Source organism: Rhineura floridana, chromosome 7 (genome assembly GCF_030035675.1).
Source record: "Rhineura floridana isolate rRhiFlo1 chromosome 7, rRhiFlo1.hap2, whole genome shotgun sequence".
NCBI lineage: Eukaryota > Metazoa > Chordata > Lepidosauria > Squamata > Rhineuridae > Rhineura > Rhineura floridana.
In genome coordinates, this window is record NC_084486.1 from 28,391,570 (window position 1) to 28,404,239 (window position 12,670).

At 41.8% G+C, this 12,670-nt stretch overlaps 1 protein-coding gene across 14 annotated transcripts in view; it reads right to left on the reverse strand.

Annotated features, from left to right (window-relative positions):
- The window catches only part of ANK3 (ankyrin 3), a 591,855-nt gene that overhangs the window by 160,853 nt on the left and 418,332 nt on the right, over positions 1-12,670 (reverse strand). For 13 of the 14 annotated variants that reach the window (XM_061635100.1, XM_061635096.1, XM_061635095.1 and 10 more), the window contains 5 exons: positions 11,409-11,507; positions 9,587-9,685; positions 7,417-7,614; positions 4,344-4,442; positions 3,116-3,214 (listed from right to left, as the gene is read on the reverse strand). In XM_061635100.1, coding sequence (XP_061491084.1) covers positions 3,116-3,214; positions 4,344-4,442; positions 7,417-7,614; positions 9,587-9,685; positions 11,409-11,507 — 594 coding nt within the window. The remainder of the gene's footprint in view (positions 1-3,115; positions 3,215-4,343; positions 4,443-7,416; positions 7,615-9,586; positions 9,686-11,408; positions 11,508-12,670) is intronic. The other variant, XM_061635097.1, reaches the window with a different exon arrangement.

Sequence of the window (12,670 nt, forward strand, 5' to 3'; positions counted from 1 at the left end):
CAATACCAAGAGCTCCAAGCAGCTACAGCAAATCAGCGAGCCGTCATTTTTATGTTTAATCCCTCCCCAATGCCCCTGATGTAACCTCCATGGGGACATTAGGGAGGGTTTAAAATGAGAGCTTCACCCCTCTTCTGCAGCTGCCCAGTTGTCCTTTCAGTCCTGGACAGCAAGAGAAAAGAACATTCTTAAAGGGGCCCAATGAGCCCAGCACAAGTTCCTGCACTCAGCTGAGTGGGCCCCTTTCAGAATCTTTCTCTGTTGGCATCCATTTGTTGCTGAGAGGGGAGCCAGGCAGCTGTAGTGAGCAACTGAGTGAGCCTTCATTTTAATTCCTCCCCCAGTGCCCCGGTGGAGCAATGCTACACTGGGGGAAATGAGGAAGGATGAAAACGGCAGCTTTCTCTCTTGCAGCACCCTGGTTTCTTTATAGCGCTTACCAGCCCAGCAGGATGTGGGAGGGGAAGTTTACCTAGGACACTTTGTCCCCACTCCAGGTTGGAGGCAGACCTAGTCTTTCCCATCAGTTTCACCAAAGATTAGTACTTAAGCATATTTCAGAAGAGGCTTTTCCTACCTGAGCATATTTCAGTCTGGCCTGCCTTGCAGAGAGTGATGTTAAACTGCCAGAAGAATTTTCAAATGCAAAATTCCCATGGGATTTTAAAGAATTTGATATGTCTTTAATTAAGATGATGCTGCCTCTTCCAAGATGCTGTGATTGATTAGACTAAGACTACAGCCCAATGCCCATTGATGAGGAGTAAGTCCCATCAAACATTACGACGTAAGCACACATAGGACAGCACTGGAAAAATATAAAAGATAAATGCTGGGAGGCATTGATGTAGATTCTTTCCTAGCTTTAATGGTCACCTTCTGGGATCTGATTTTTTTTTTTACAAAAAGCACTGATCATCCAAATTATACCATGCACAGAAATTCTTAGCAGCATTTTGCCAGGTTTGCTCCAAAATGCAATGTATTGAGGGCATTTTTACTATGATTTTTCAATTTCTAGGCAATCCACACACATTTATGATGCCACATAGATGCTGATGAAAAAGACAAACAATCATGCAAGGATCTTACCTCATTTTTTCTGCCTAACTTCCCTTTCCCCTGACAAAAGGGTTAAGGTTTTAAAAAAATGCACAGAAAAGCAGCCTGTTCAGGTGACATTTTTCCTTCAGTTAAGAAACTGGGTGGGCAGGGAGTGGAAGAGATCATGAGTGGGGCCTTGGATTGTCACATGCCCTCCATACTTCCCCACTGCTCTTCTCTTTGCAGGGAGGAATGAATGAATGATCCAGGGAGATTCAATGTCTATTAGAATGCAGGATTCCCCTGATGTTGTGAGATAAAACCATAAGGAACTGCCTCCAACCTAAGATCAGGACTAAGGCTCTCTCACATCCTCTTCCTCCCGATCACCACCAGACTCCTGGGACCCTCAATCATTTTAATATGAAGCCCCTTTAATTCAACATGGGAAACTTGTGGCTTTCCAGATATTGTTGGTCTCCAGCTCCCATTAGCTCCAGCCAGCATAGTTTATGGTCAGGGCTGGTCTTTGTGGTGGACAAGCTGGGTGGTCATCATCCAGCATGCCAAGCTGAGGTGAGGGGGGCACCAAGCTAAGTTCAATGGCTATATATATATTTTCAATGCAGTGAGGTAGGTGAGGTGAAAAGCAAGTGTCTGTAACCTTCCCGCCACCCCAAGGTTCTACAGGTCGTTTGGGTACTAACTACAAAAATGATCTTCCTTCAATTAGCTTTAATGTATGTTTCTTTTTCAATTTCCACATTGATATAATTTGTACTAGGTAAAAATCAGTGGCGTGAGTGAGTGAATGCTTATCGAACATTTCCAGGCAAAGGGCCATTGGAGAGTAATTTTCTGTGGCAGTTAACCCAGAGAAGGGCATAGGAGTGGTGTGAGACCAGGCCTTAAGGGAGGAATCCTTCCAGAGTGAGTAGTGGGGAATGCCATAACCAGAAGACTTGTGAGACTGAGCCCCAAGAAGCAGAAAGAAGCTCTGCCAGAAGCCATTTGGAATTTGGAGGAGGTACTCAGGAGAAGCACAAGCCAACCCCTATTCCTTTATCCCCATATAAGAAAATATGAAGCACTTCTACCATTCTGCTTGATCCCAGTGCAGGGAGAAGCTGCAGGTGAGGATTCTCACGTGTAGTCTGTGCATGCAGTAATTCTTGCATGTGGCTCCCAGTTTTGTACACATATGCATGGATTCTTGTAGGGGGCAGCAGCAGGGCCCCCAACATTATGCCTGCATCAGGCATCATAAACTCTCTGGGTGGCTCTGCAAAGCTCACCATGGATATGTGTGTGTGCCAATGGCACTCCGCGCCCAGGGTGCTATATATCCTAAGGCCAGCCCTACCTTTGGTCAGGTTTAATGGGAGCTGTAGTCCAGAAGCATCTGGAGGGCCTCAAATTGCTCACCTGCGCTTAACCAGGGAACAGCAAGGTCTCTTTGGCTGAGGTACAACAAAGATTTAAAGATGTTCCCTGGAACACTTGATACATCAAACAAAGGCACATTTGTTTGTGCAAAGCCATTCCCATTTTCATCAGACTTTGTCTCTAGGAGTTTTCTTGGACACATTTATTTCATAAAGTCTTCAGGTTGATTTGGATGTGGCAGTCTCATTCTGTACTGCTGCTTTGAACAAAAGCTTTTTGTTCTTCGTAACTTTTTTTCTTCCTAACATTATTATTGGTTAGAGGTTTATAGGAGTTTTATCTGTATTTTGAGCTGATGCCTGGACTGAATGGAAGATTACAAGTTTCAAACCCAAGGGGATATCCATCTCCCCTCTCCTTATCAGAGGATTTAGGAAATGCCTATATGATCTCCTCACTATTACTGTGAATGCTGAGGAAAATATTTTCACCAGTGCCCCTTACCCCAATGTCAAATATTTCTCTAGCAACATCTCTCTCTGTAAGATACGTAAGACGTTCCTGAACAGAGCTAGTAGGGTGCATGGCAATATGTCAAAAGGAGGGAAGGTGGGACAGATGCAGTGGAATGGGGGCACAAAAGCTAACCGGCTGGTCCTTTATCCCACACAGCAAGCACTGGTACCTTTGCAGAGGCGTGAGGTGAGGCTCCCTGGTCCAAGAGCAGAAGTGCCACTTTCTGATTATCGTAATGTGCCGCGACATGCAGTGGAGTTAAACCACTCTAAAAATACGTGCAGAACAAACAGGTATTGTTAGAAAACTACCTTACATAACAACTTGGAGAATTAGGTTAAACTAGGTTGTGTGAGATTACTGTGGAATTAACTAAGGTTTTGAAATGATACATGACAGTAACAAAAACAAAACAAAAAACAAGACAGTACAACACAAAACTCTTTGACTTGTAGGTGAAAGTTCTCCCTCACATAGACATTTAGAGCTTGCCCAGTTTCACTGATCTCCCAAACATACTGGGTGTGAGAAATATTTATTCACCCACATGTCTTGTAAGTGTCAAATCACCCATTCTGTTACATGACTTTACCACCTTAGAAGGTGGTGGTGGTGAGGGGATTGTATATCTGAATGCTCCAAAATCTTCCTGCACATTTAAAACTAGCCTATCAAAGAGAATGATTAACGTCTGGTCTTCTCTTTGACCTGCTGGTTTTCTATATGGAGGAAGTATTTTTAAGGTAGGAAAATATCTAATCATGCAATTAACCCCATTCCTGCATCAAAATACATATTCTGAAGTTGTACAGTCTATAAACATTTGAACTGAATGGGTATAGTTAAAGTCCAGCTTACAGAATTCTAATTCCATGTAAACACTTTTGGCATATCTAATAAATCCCCATCCTCTGTGCACAATCACACCATCACAGGTGTAGCACGTAGAAGAAAGTGGGCAAAGATGACTTCTCCTCATGCCACAGTATTATATGGCGGCCTTAGATTTTGAAGTGGAAAAAACCCACAAGAAAACGCCACCCTGGCTCAGGGGAAATCCAGGACTGATGTCACAAGAGCCCAGAGAGACATAGGAAAAATGTTTTTAACCCTTTTTTAAAGTTTTTTTAAAAAAATGTTTTTAACGCTGTTTTGTTTTAATGTATTTTAAGATCTGTTTTTATGATGTTTTAAAGTGTTTTTAGCGCTTTGTTTGCTGCCCTGGGCTCCTGCTGCGAGGAAGGGCGGGATACAAATTAAATAAATAATAATAATAATAAATACAAATATCCAAGCAACATCTGTTGTGACTACCAGTGGTTGGTAGTAGCTAACAATGGGAAAATCCAGACTGAGTGTTTTCTGCAGAAGCAAGGAGTGCCTGTTGTCTGCCTCACCTTTCCAGCAGCATCTGGAGATGCATTCTTCTGAAGCAGGAGGTTGGCTACTTCAATTTTGCCATACTTGGCGGCCACATGTAGAGGAGTAAATCCCTTCTGTAAGAGAAGCATTTTCATCAACAGTTCTCTTCAACAAGCAAGGTTTATTCCCGCCCCCCGATAAGGTGTTTACACACTCAACTGATCTATGCCACAGATACACTCGAAGGGCTCTTTGTACGCTGTGGTTCTGTGTAAGGGCAGAATAAGACATGGCACTGGACACAAAATTCAACAACAAGCATATTATTTGTTATATGGTCACAGGCCTAGTAATGCAAAATTCAGTTTCCTGTGAGTCACAGCTTTCATCATAAAAAAAAAACACTAAGGGCAATGGTTGGTTAAATCTCAGAAGCCAGGATAATTGCTGACTGACATTTCTAGTTGACCTGTTTAACTCCTTGTCCTCCATGATAAGCAGTAGCATAAATCACATATAAAAGGGGAAAAAGGCAGAATAACTTACACAAAATGAGAAATTATGCAAATATACTTAATGTACATAATCATACTAGTTGCAAAATCTAGCTTTTCCTGGCACAGAATTTAGGTTACTCTCAAAGCCAAAATACTGATTTTTTAAAAATTGTGGCTACATACAGTCCTGGTGACAGGCCTTGTTAATGGTCTAACAGCTCTTGATCCAAATGGAAGACAGCCAAAGAATGAGGAATGCTGGACGAATTCATTTTTTGTGAATTCCAAATCAAATTGACATGATCCACTCTTTCTAGACTACTGTACAGATCAGAACCTAGCTATTGACTGGCTTTTGCACTTCTCAAAAGTATTAAAACACATTTCAAGTGTGTATTTTGAGATAAAACATGTTTAGAAATAAACATGTTAAGAGAAAATATGTCTAGAAAGACATGTTTAAATATATATTTTCATGTAAATAAATTACTGCAGAAATATGAAGGAACATACTTATAGGCGACACGGACAGAAAATTGACTGATTTGACTATACATCCCTACTAAGAAACATATGTAAGTTGCTCCAAGCTCTGTGAAGGAAGAGTGGGGTAACAAGTATCATAAAGAGAAAACAAAATTTTAGGAGATAAAAAATTAGTTAGAATTAGCAGTTCCTATAATAATTTGGCAGATATGTTGGGCCATATTTGGTGCGTCTCAAACTACTTGCCATCCAGAGAAAACTCAATACTGGCTCATCCCTTCCCAGCTAACAGTTTAGAAACCAAGCATTTCTTTTGGAGAAGAACGCACCAGTGTTTCCAAAAAGGCACAAGTATAAGAGGTTAGTTTCTCCTAGAAAAGTACATGCAAATACTGTAGTTATGGGGCCTGATCTGTGCAAATAGTTTTAAACTGTTTCTCTTAGAGGCCGAAAACAGAAGCTTGATAGGAATAGTCTACGGCAAGTCTTTAGCTTGCTGCATTCCGGAAGCCAGAGTTGAATCTTCATTGTGAGTGCTATAGCTGCTTCTCAACCATTCTTTCTTAGTTTGTAAATTTAAAAAATAAACTTTTTTTTTTACAGATGTGCTTTAAAACTCTTGCTCTCTTTCTCCTTTTAAGGAAATGTAGCTGTGAAAGGAAAACTTTTTGTTTAAAGGAAGAGGGAGAAAAACAGGTCATAACCCTTCATCTTTCATGGGACTTTTCAGATAAAATGTTCCATTAAAATTCTGTGGAGCAAAAGCACCTATCAAAGCTCACTGACGTTGGGTCTGTTATTACTTCATTTCTTCCAGAGATAAGCTGAGGGGGCAAGGTGGTTAGGTCATATTCTGAGATCTCTGGTACTTCTTAGGGTCCTAGAATATATTGGTGTGTGCGTATGCACACACTAGGGATGAATGATCTGTCAATCTTGGTTCTCCTAGTTTCTCATTTTTCTAATCTTAAATTTGGTTTCCCACATTTCTGCAGCAATTTGCAATATTTTGCAAAATTCTTCAGCATTTTCAAGTGAATGTTTCCTAATAAATACATTTTTGTTTGCAGTTTTCACCAATGTACACATTTCTGCACCAATATATTCACTTTGCGTACACTTTCCTCTAATATATGCATTGCTGTAAACATTGCTTGGTTGGAGAACCACATCGCAAATTTTGGATAAGTGCGAATTTCAAAGGATGGCTGAGTTTCAGTTCCGATATTGTTTCAGAAAGTTCAAATTTGATAAATTTGGCTTAAAATGCAAAGTGAATAAAATTTCTCCCCCATCCCTAGCACAAACACATCCTTCCCAAACAGGCTGCTCCTTAAGTCTGAATGTCTTCCTTTGCCCTCTGCTTGTACCTTTTTCAGCACTGTCACCATGTCTGGGCTAGCTCTGGATTTGGCAGTCCTACCCTTGGAGTGCACAGTTGTCTCTAGCACAAGACACCTCATTTGGTCCTCATGCTAACAATTCTGTATGTGTCTGAAGTCATCCATTTAGGACTGGATTTCATTTTCTGTTTGTTGAGGAGGTTCTTTACCCAGAATTCACGAGAGCAGTGCTATTCAACAGAATGAGGTGATAAAATTATGGACTGTACAATTTCATACTTGGACAGCTTATTAGTGAATGCTCTCCCACACACAAAATTCCCTGTATGTTGTAAATTAACACATCAGAGAGAGTTAAAAAGAGAGGTTTAACAGTCCTCTTTCTGATGTGCTAGTTTATAACATGCATGGAGAAGCTTTTGGTGTGTCCATTTCACAATAGGACTATGCACCACCTGCAGGTTAAAGTAGTACAGTTCAGAATTCTGCTGCCTCATTCTGCATAATGCATGGAATGTCTGCAGAATTTTTCAGTTGCCACTATATATAGGGACTTCGGTAATTCATCTTTTTGAAATGGAAGTGTTGGAGGTTTTATTACAATTATTTAACATTTATTTTGTATAATACAGCTTTATGCTTCTGTTTAACTTGTCATTGAGAACCAAGTACATTCATTGGGATGGACTTTTTGCACTGCTGGTAGATATGAACTGGCCATACCACAATTATTTCGAAACATTTTCCATATGGTCTGCCTTCCACACCTAAAGTCCCCTTACCTTGGTAGTTATACTTAAGGATGCACTATGATCCAAAAGAACTGAAGCTACATCTTCATGTCCTTCCCGTGCTGACAGATGCAGCGGTGTATACCCTGAAGTAGTGGCAGCATTCGGAGAAGCTCCTTGCTGTAACAGCTGCTGCACTATGTCGGCTTTTCCCAGTCGCGCAGAGATGTGCAGAGGTGTTTGGTCATCCTAGAAAGGAGCCATATACAAGGGATTTTGCACTTGAGGATATATATTACTAGCAAATGACTGTCATAGTGACCAGTGGCAATGTGTGTACAGAGGGGCCTGTATTCTGGAGAGACCCCATGCAGTATGCTATGCGTCCTTATTAGGAATATGCTAGAATTCCGTCCAATTCAGATTTAGTACAGAATTTTCCATTAATTTGCTTATTTTCTATTGCTGTGGGTCAGATTTTTATGTAATGATTTTCTGTTGCTATTTTCAAAAACACTGATAAGAATGAAAATTTTATCGATGTGTCCTTTCATTTATCGGTTTTTCCCTTCCAAATATCAATATTTCAATTAAAAATATTGTTATTTCCTTAAAAAATTATATTAATATCTATATTTTTTGCGAGGGGAAAAAAAGGATCAGTAAAAGTAGCAACTAGTAGAGAAAGAACGAACTCGAATCAATACTGGCCTATTAGGTCAATGAAATGCTTTCAAACTGGCACCAGCCAACAGATCCCACCTAGTCCCTCTGTATAACGAGCATTACCCCTTTCTTGGTCATGTCAGACCAGCCTTTCCCAACTGATTATCCTCTTGATGTTGTTGAACTGCAACTCCCATCACACCTGACCATTGGCCATGCTGGCTGGGGCTGAAGTAGTCCAACAACATCTGTGGGGCCCAAGGTTGGGAAAGGCTGTGTTAGATTAGGAAACTGCACATATATACACACATGTATGTATGTATGAATGAATGAATGTGATACTAACTTACACACACGTTACTATTATGAAAAACATTTACAATCCACCTTTCTGTTTCCCTTGAAACATGTAAGGCAGATCAGTATATGGAAATTACCCACTTTTTCGACACTAATTCTAAGGCAGAGGGTGTCTATCGATATGCAGGCCAGCAGATCTGTCTAGGATGGCTACATTTCCCAAGTCTGCCCAGAGATCAGGGGGATGTACAGGAAGGCCAGTTGCGAGAAAGAGAATGGGAAGACTGATTCTCAGGCACAGTGTTAGCATGTGGCACCCTGAGGCAGCTGTCAGGGTTCCAGAATATCAGGGCACTGTGGGAAATTGAAACATGATCATGGTGCTAGGGAGCCAGTGTGGTATATTGTCAGACTAGGACCTGGGAGACCAGGGTTCAAATCCCCACTAACCCATGACGCTCCCTGGATTATATGATCTTGGGCCTGTCCCTGTCTCTCAGCCTAAACTATCTTATAGGGTGGTTGTGGTAATAAAATGGGGAAGGAGAGAACCATGTACATCACTTTAAGCTCTTTGGAGGAAAGATGGGCTATAAATGTATTAATACAGCCACTCCCAACTAAGCCTGCTGGGGTGCACTGACCTAGGAGGAGGCCCATCAGAGGGCACTTTGCTGAGGGCCCTCTCAAACCTTGAAGCGACCCTGCTGACTCTGCCTTGGAGGCCCAGGTCTCATAATCTTCACCTTTAACTCACCACCCCCTCAGAGCCCCTCATTTCCCTGTAAGCTCCTGCCCAAGAAGACAGAAGGAACAAATGGAGCCCATTCAGTGACTCTGGAGAATACAAGCTTCCACTCAGGACTCTGTCTCTTTAAATCCCTACCATCTCAGGGATGAGGGACAGGGCTTGCTTCACTACTTGGGCTCTCATAGTTGTCAGAGCAAACTCTGCTTTTCCTGGAAGCTTTCCCAGTTGTTGCAGAACCTGACTTTGATCTCCTACTGTTATCTGATACCTGCTCTTGGCGGCTCCAGATTTGCATTTCTCAGGCCTTGACCAGTGCTCTGCAGGCTGACTCCCTAACCAGAACAGGACCATGCAGTCCACTAAGATCTCACTTTTGCAAATTAGGACTTGTTCCACTGAGGCTAATCTGCCGTCTCTGTCGAATGGTGGCACTATGAATTGCTTTGGAGAATCAGGCACCATGACACTTGCAAGGCACGTCAAGTAGAGAAATAATCAGCTTACCTTGGCTTTAGCTTCTACCTGAGCTCCATTCTGGACTAAGTATCGAACAACTTCTGACTGGCCAGCTCTGGCGGCCATATGGAGTGCTGTCTCTCCCCGCTAACAATGGGAAATAATGTCAGAGAACAAAGTGCTAACAATAATAATCATAAACCATCCCATAAAGCAAAACTACATATTTTAATCAACAAACTAACAACAACAACAAAACCTTTACATTTTAGTCAGAAACAATCCCCACATGAATATTTTCAAGGAGCTATCTGGGAGCAGAATGCAAAACCCAATCAATATTTGACCTCTAGCTCTGGCCCTCACAAAATTTTTTATTCCAGCCATTGATTTTCTAATTGTTCCAGCACATGAGTGTTTTGTTCTTTGTCCATGGAAATAATGTGCTTTTAAAAATGTGAAACTACATTCACAGTGTCAACACAACATTGTATTAAATAGCCGTTCACAGTTGGTCAAGCATTTGTAATTATGCCAAGCTTTATCATGTATTCAGAAGATATGCACAACTCCCCTCATTGTTGTATCCCAATGACCTGGTTTCTAGTGTAAGCAGGCAAGCACTCAGAGAGACAGTTCAGATAAATCAATAATAATAATAAAAGGCTGGCAGAGCTTCATGTGCTTTAACCAAAAGATGTGTTGCCAGGGAAACAACAAGAACTTTGATTTGAAGGAGGGAATCGCCTTTTTAGACTTTTTTGTAATCCAGTGAATCTTATAAAAGCGAACATTGTTCATAGCATAAATGGTGCTGCACGCGCATCTATAATTTAAGATGGCTTTCTAGAGCAAACACCCACGGCAATGCTCTACTGCAGCAACGCCTTGCCTCTCATGAATCCAACTCTGCAAATAATAGGCAGTGTCAAATGATAGTAACAACTGAAACTGTGTCCACGTGCACTTTCTGAAGCCCATTTGTTTCAGTTTGTCAGAAATGCATCTAAAACAGCTCCATTTTTAAAACACTCTTCCACAAAGCCTTTGGGTGCACAGAGGTACTCCAGCACGGCTGTGGCCAAAACAGGCAAAATGTTCTGACAATCTGCTAGCATCTTTAAAAGGGCCTGCCTCAAACTGGGGGAAAGGCCCTATTCATCTGTGGTTATGACAGTCAAGGAGTCAAATGCACTTTTCAAAAATCAGGCAATGAGTAATAATAAATGAACTCTTCCTCTTTGCAGTGCAGAAAAAAGAGACTGGATAAAAACAAGTTTGAATAAGGGGGGGACCCTTAAATGCATCCTTGAGCTCTCCTCCTTACACAAGGGGGCAGGGAGGGGAACGTAAGGCTTTTGCTACACATTCATTGGAGGATTGGCAGTAAATGATAGGTTGACAAAGTAATTCTGGTTCAGCAACTTTGACTCTTTTAAGGGCTGTTTCACACATTATGCAGCATAAAACCTAAGGTGCCTCTAAGTGTATATATTCATCTGGGAATAGTGGCCAAGCTAACCTCCCTGGCAAGTGTACCTATAGAGTGTAAAATATACACATTTGTTGTGTACATATGGCATTTTTGGTGTGGCACACATTTTAAGTGCACACTAAAAAAACCCAGAATATAAGAAGAAATCCTAATGACCTTCAAACTCACAGCTGTACCAGAGTCTTATGGAATAAGACAGAGGCACTGTAGCAAGAGGCACAGAGGCACTCTAGCAAGGCTGTGGCCATGGTATGAATCAGAAGCAGCGGCTCTAACCTCTGTCTCTGTCTAGAAAAGCGTGTGAGCATGATGGACATGCACTGTAAGTCAAGTATTCTCCTTGGCTGATAATGGAAGGTCAACATTGGAGCTCACCACGTTGGTTGTGTTGGGCGATGCTCCATGATGCATCAGCTGTGAAACAATATTTACATGTCCCATGAAGGCAGCAACATGGATTGGAGTCAGACCCGACTAGAAAATGGAAAGAAGAAGAAAAATGACTGGCTTGAGGTTAGTGGTAATGGTAAAACTGAGTGGGGCCTTAACGTTGAAGGTGAGCAGCATTGTGGGCTGTCTCACGGACTTTGTACTTGATGACTATAAAAACACACCTACTCAGAACAAAGCTTGCTATTACAATTATTGCAAAGTTATACTGGCTGCATCTTTCCATCCATCCTTCCATCCCACGTTTCCTCCAAGGAGCTCAAGGCAGCACATAAAGCGCTCCTGCCCAAATTTATCCTCACATCAATCCTGTGAGGTAGGTAAGGCTGAGAAAGAACGACTGGCCCAAGGTAACTCATTGAATTTCATGACTGGAGTGGAGATTTGGATCCAGGTCTCCCAGGTCCTCATCCAACACTCTAATACTACATCACCTTGGCTCCACAGCATACTCAATTTAGATTGAAGTTTCAGCTTGCGTTCCCACTGAAGTGTTGAAGGAACACCGTGCTATGTAAGCCTGCCATGCAAGGGAAGGTGGGAAACCTGTGACCCTCCGAGACATTGTTGGATGTCAACTCCAACCAGCCCTGGTCAGCATAGCCAAGTATTCAGGGATGAAGGGTGTTGCAGTCCAGCAATATCTGGATGGCCACTATTCCCCATCCCTGATTAAAGGTTTACCTGCAATACAGTTTACTTAGGAACAGGCATATCCCACAATTCCATAAACGTTGTAGTGACGAGGGAGCACAGTATTGGACATGGGACTGATTCCTGAAAATCAGTTTTCTTTTTCTTTTTTTTTGTAAAAACAAGTTTGACCTCCTAACAGTGAAAACAAACCTGGAAGTGTATGGTGCCTAGTAAAATGCCTAGTAAAACCTCAGATGCCAATGGTGTGACTGAGGATTCAGTGGCCTGCATGCTGCTATGGCCATCCTACAACTAAAAGTCGATATAATACTACATTCACCAACCTGGTGCCCTCCAGATGTTTTGGACTACATCTCTGATCAGCCCCAATCAGCATGGTCATGCTGGTTGGAGCTGATAGGAGTTCTGGTCCAAAACATCTGGAAGGTAGCAGGCTGGCAAAAGCTGAAATAATCCAAACACGAGCAACAGGATGCTAATATACTTGATTTGCATAATTATACAGGTTGCAGAATTCAACTTTTCTACGC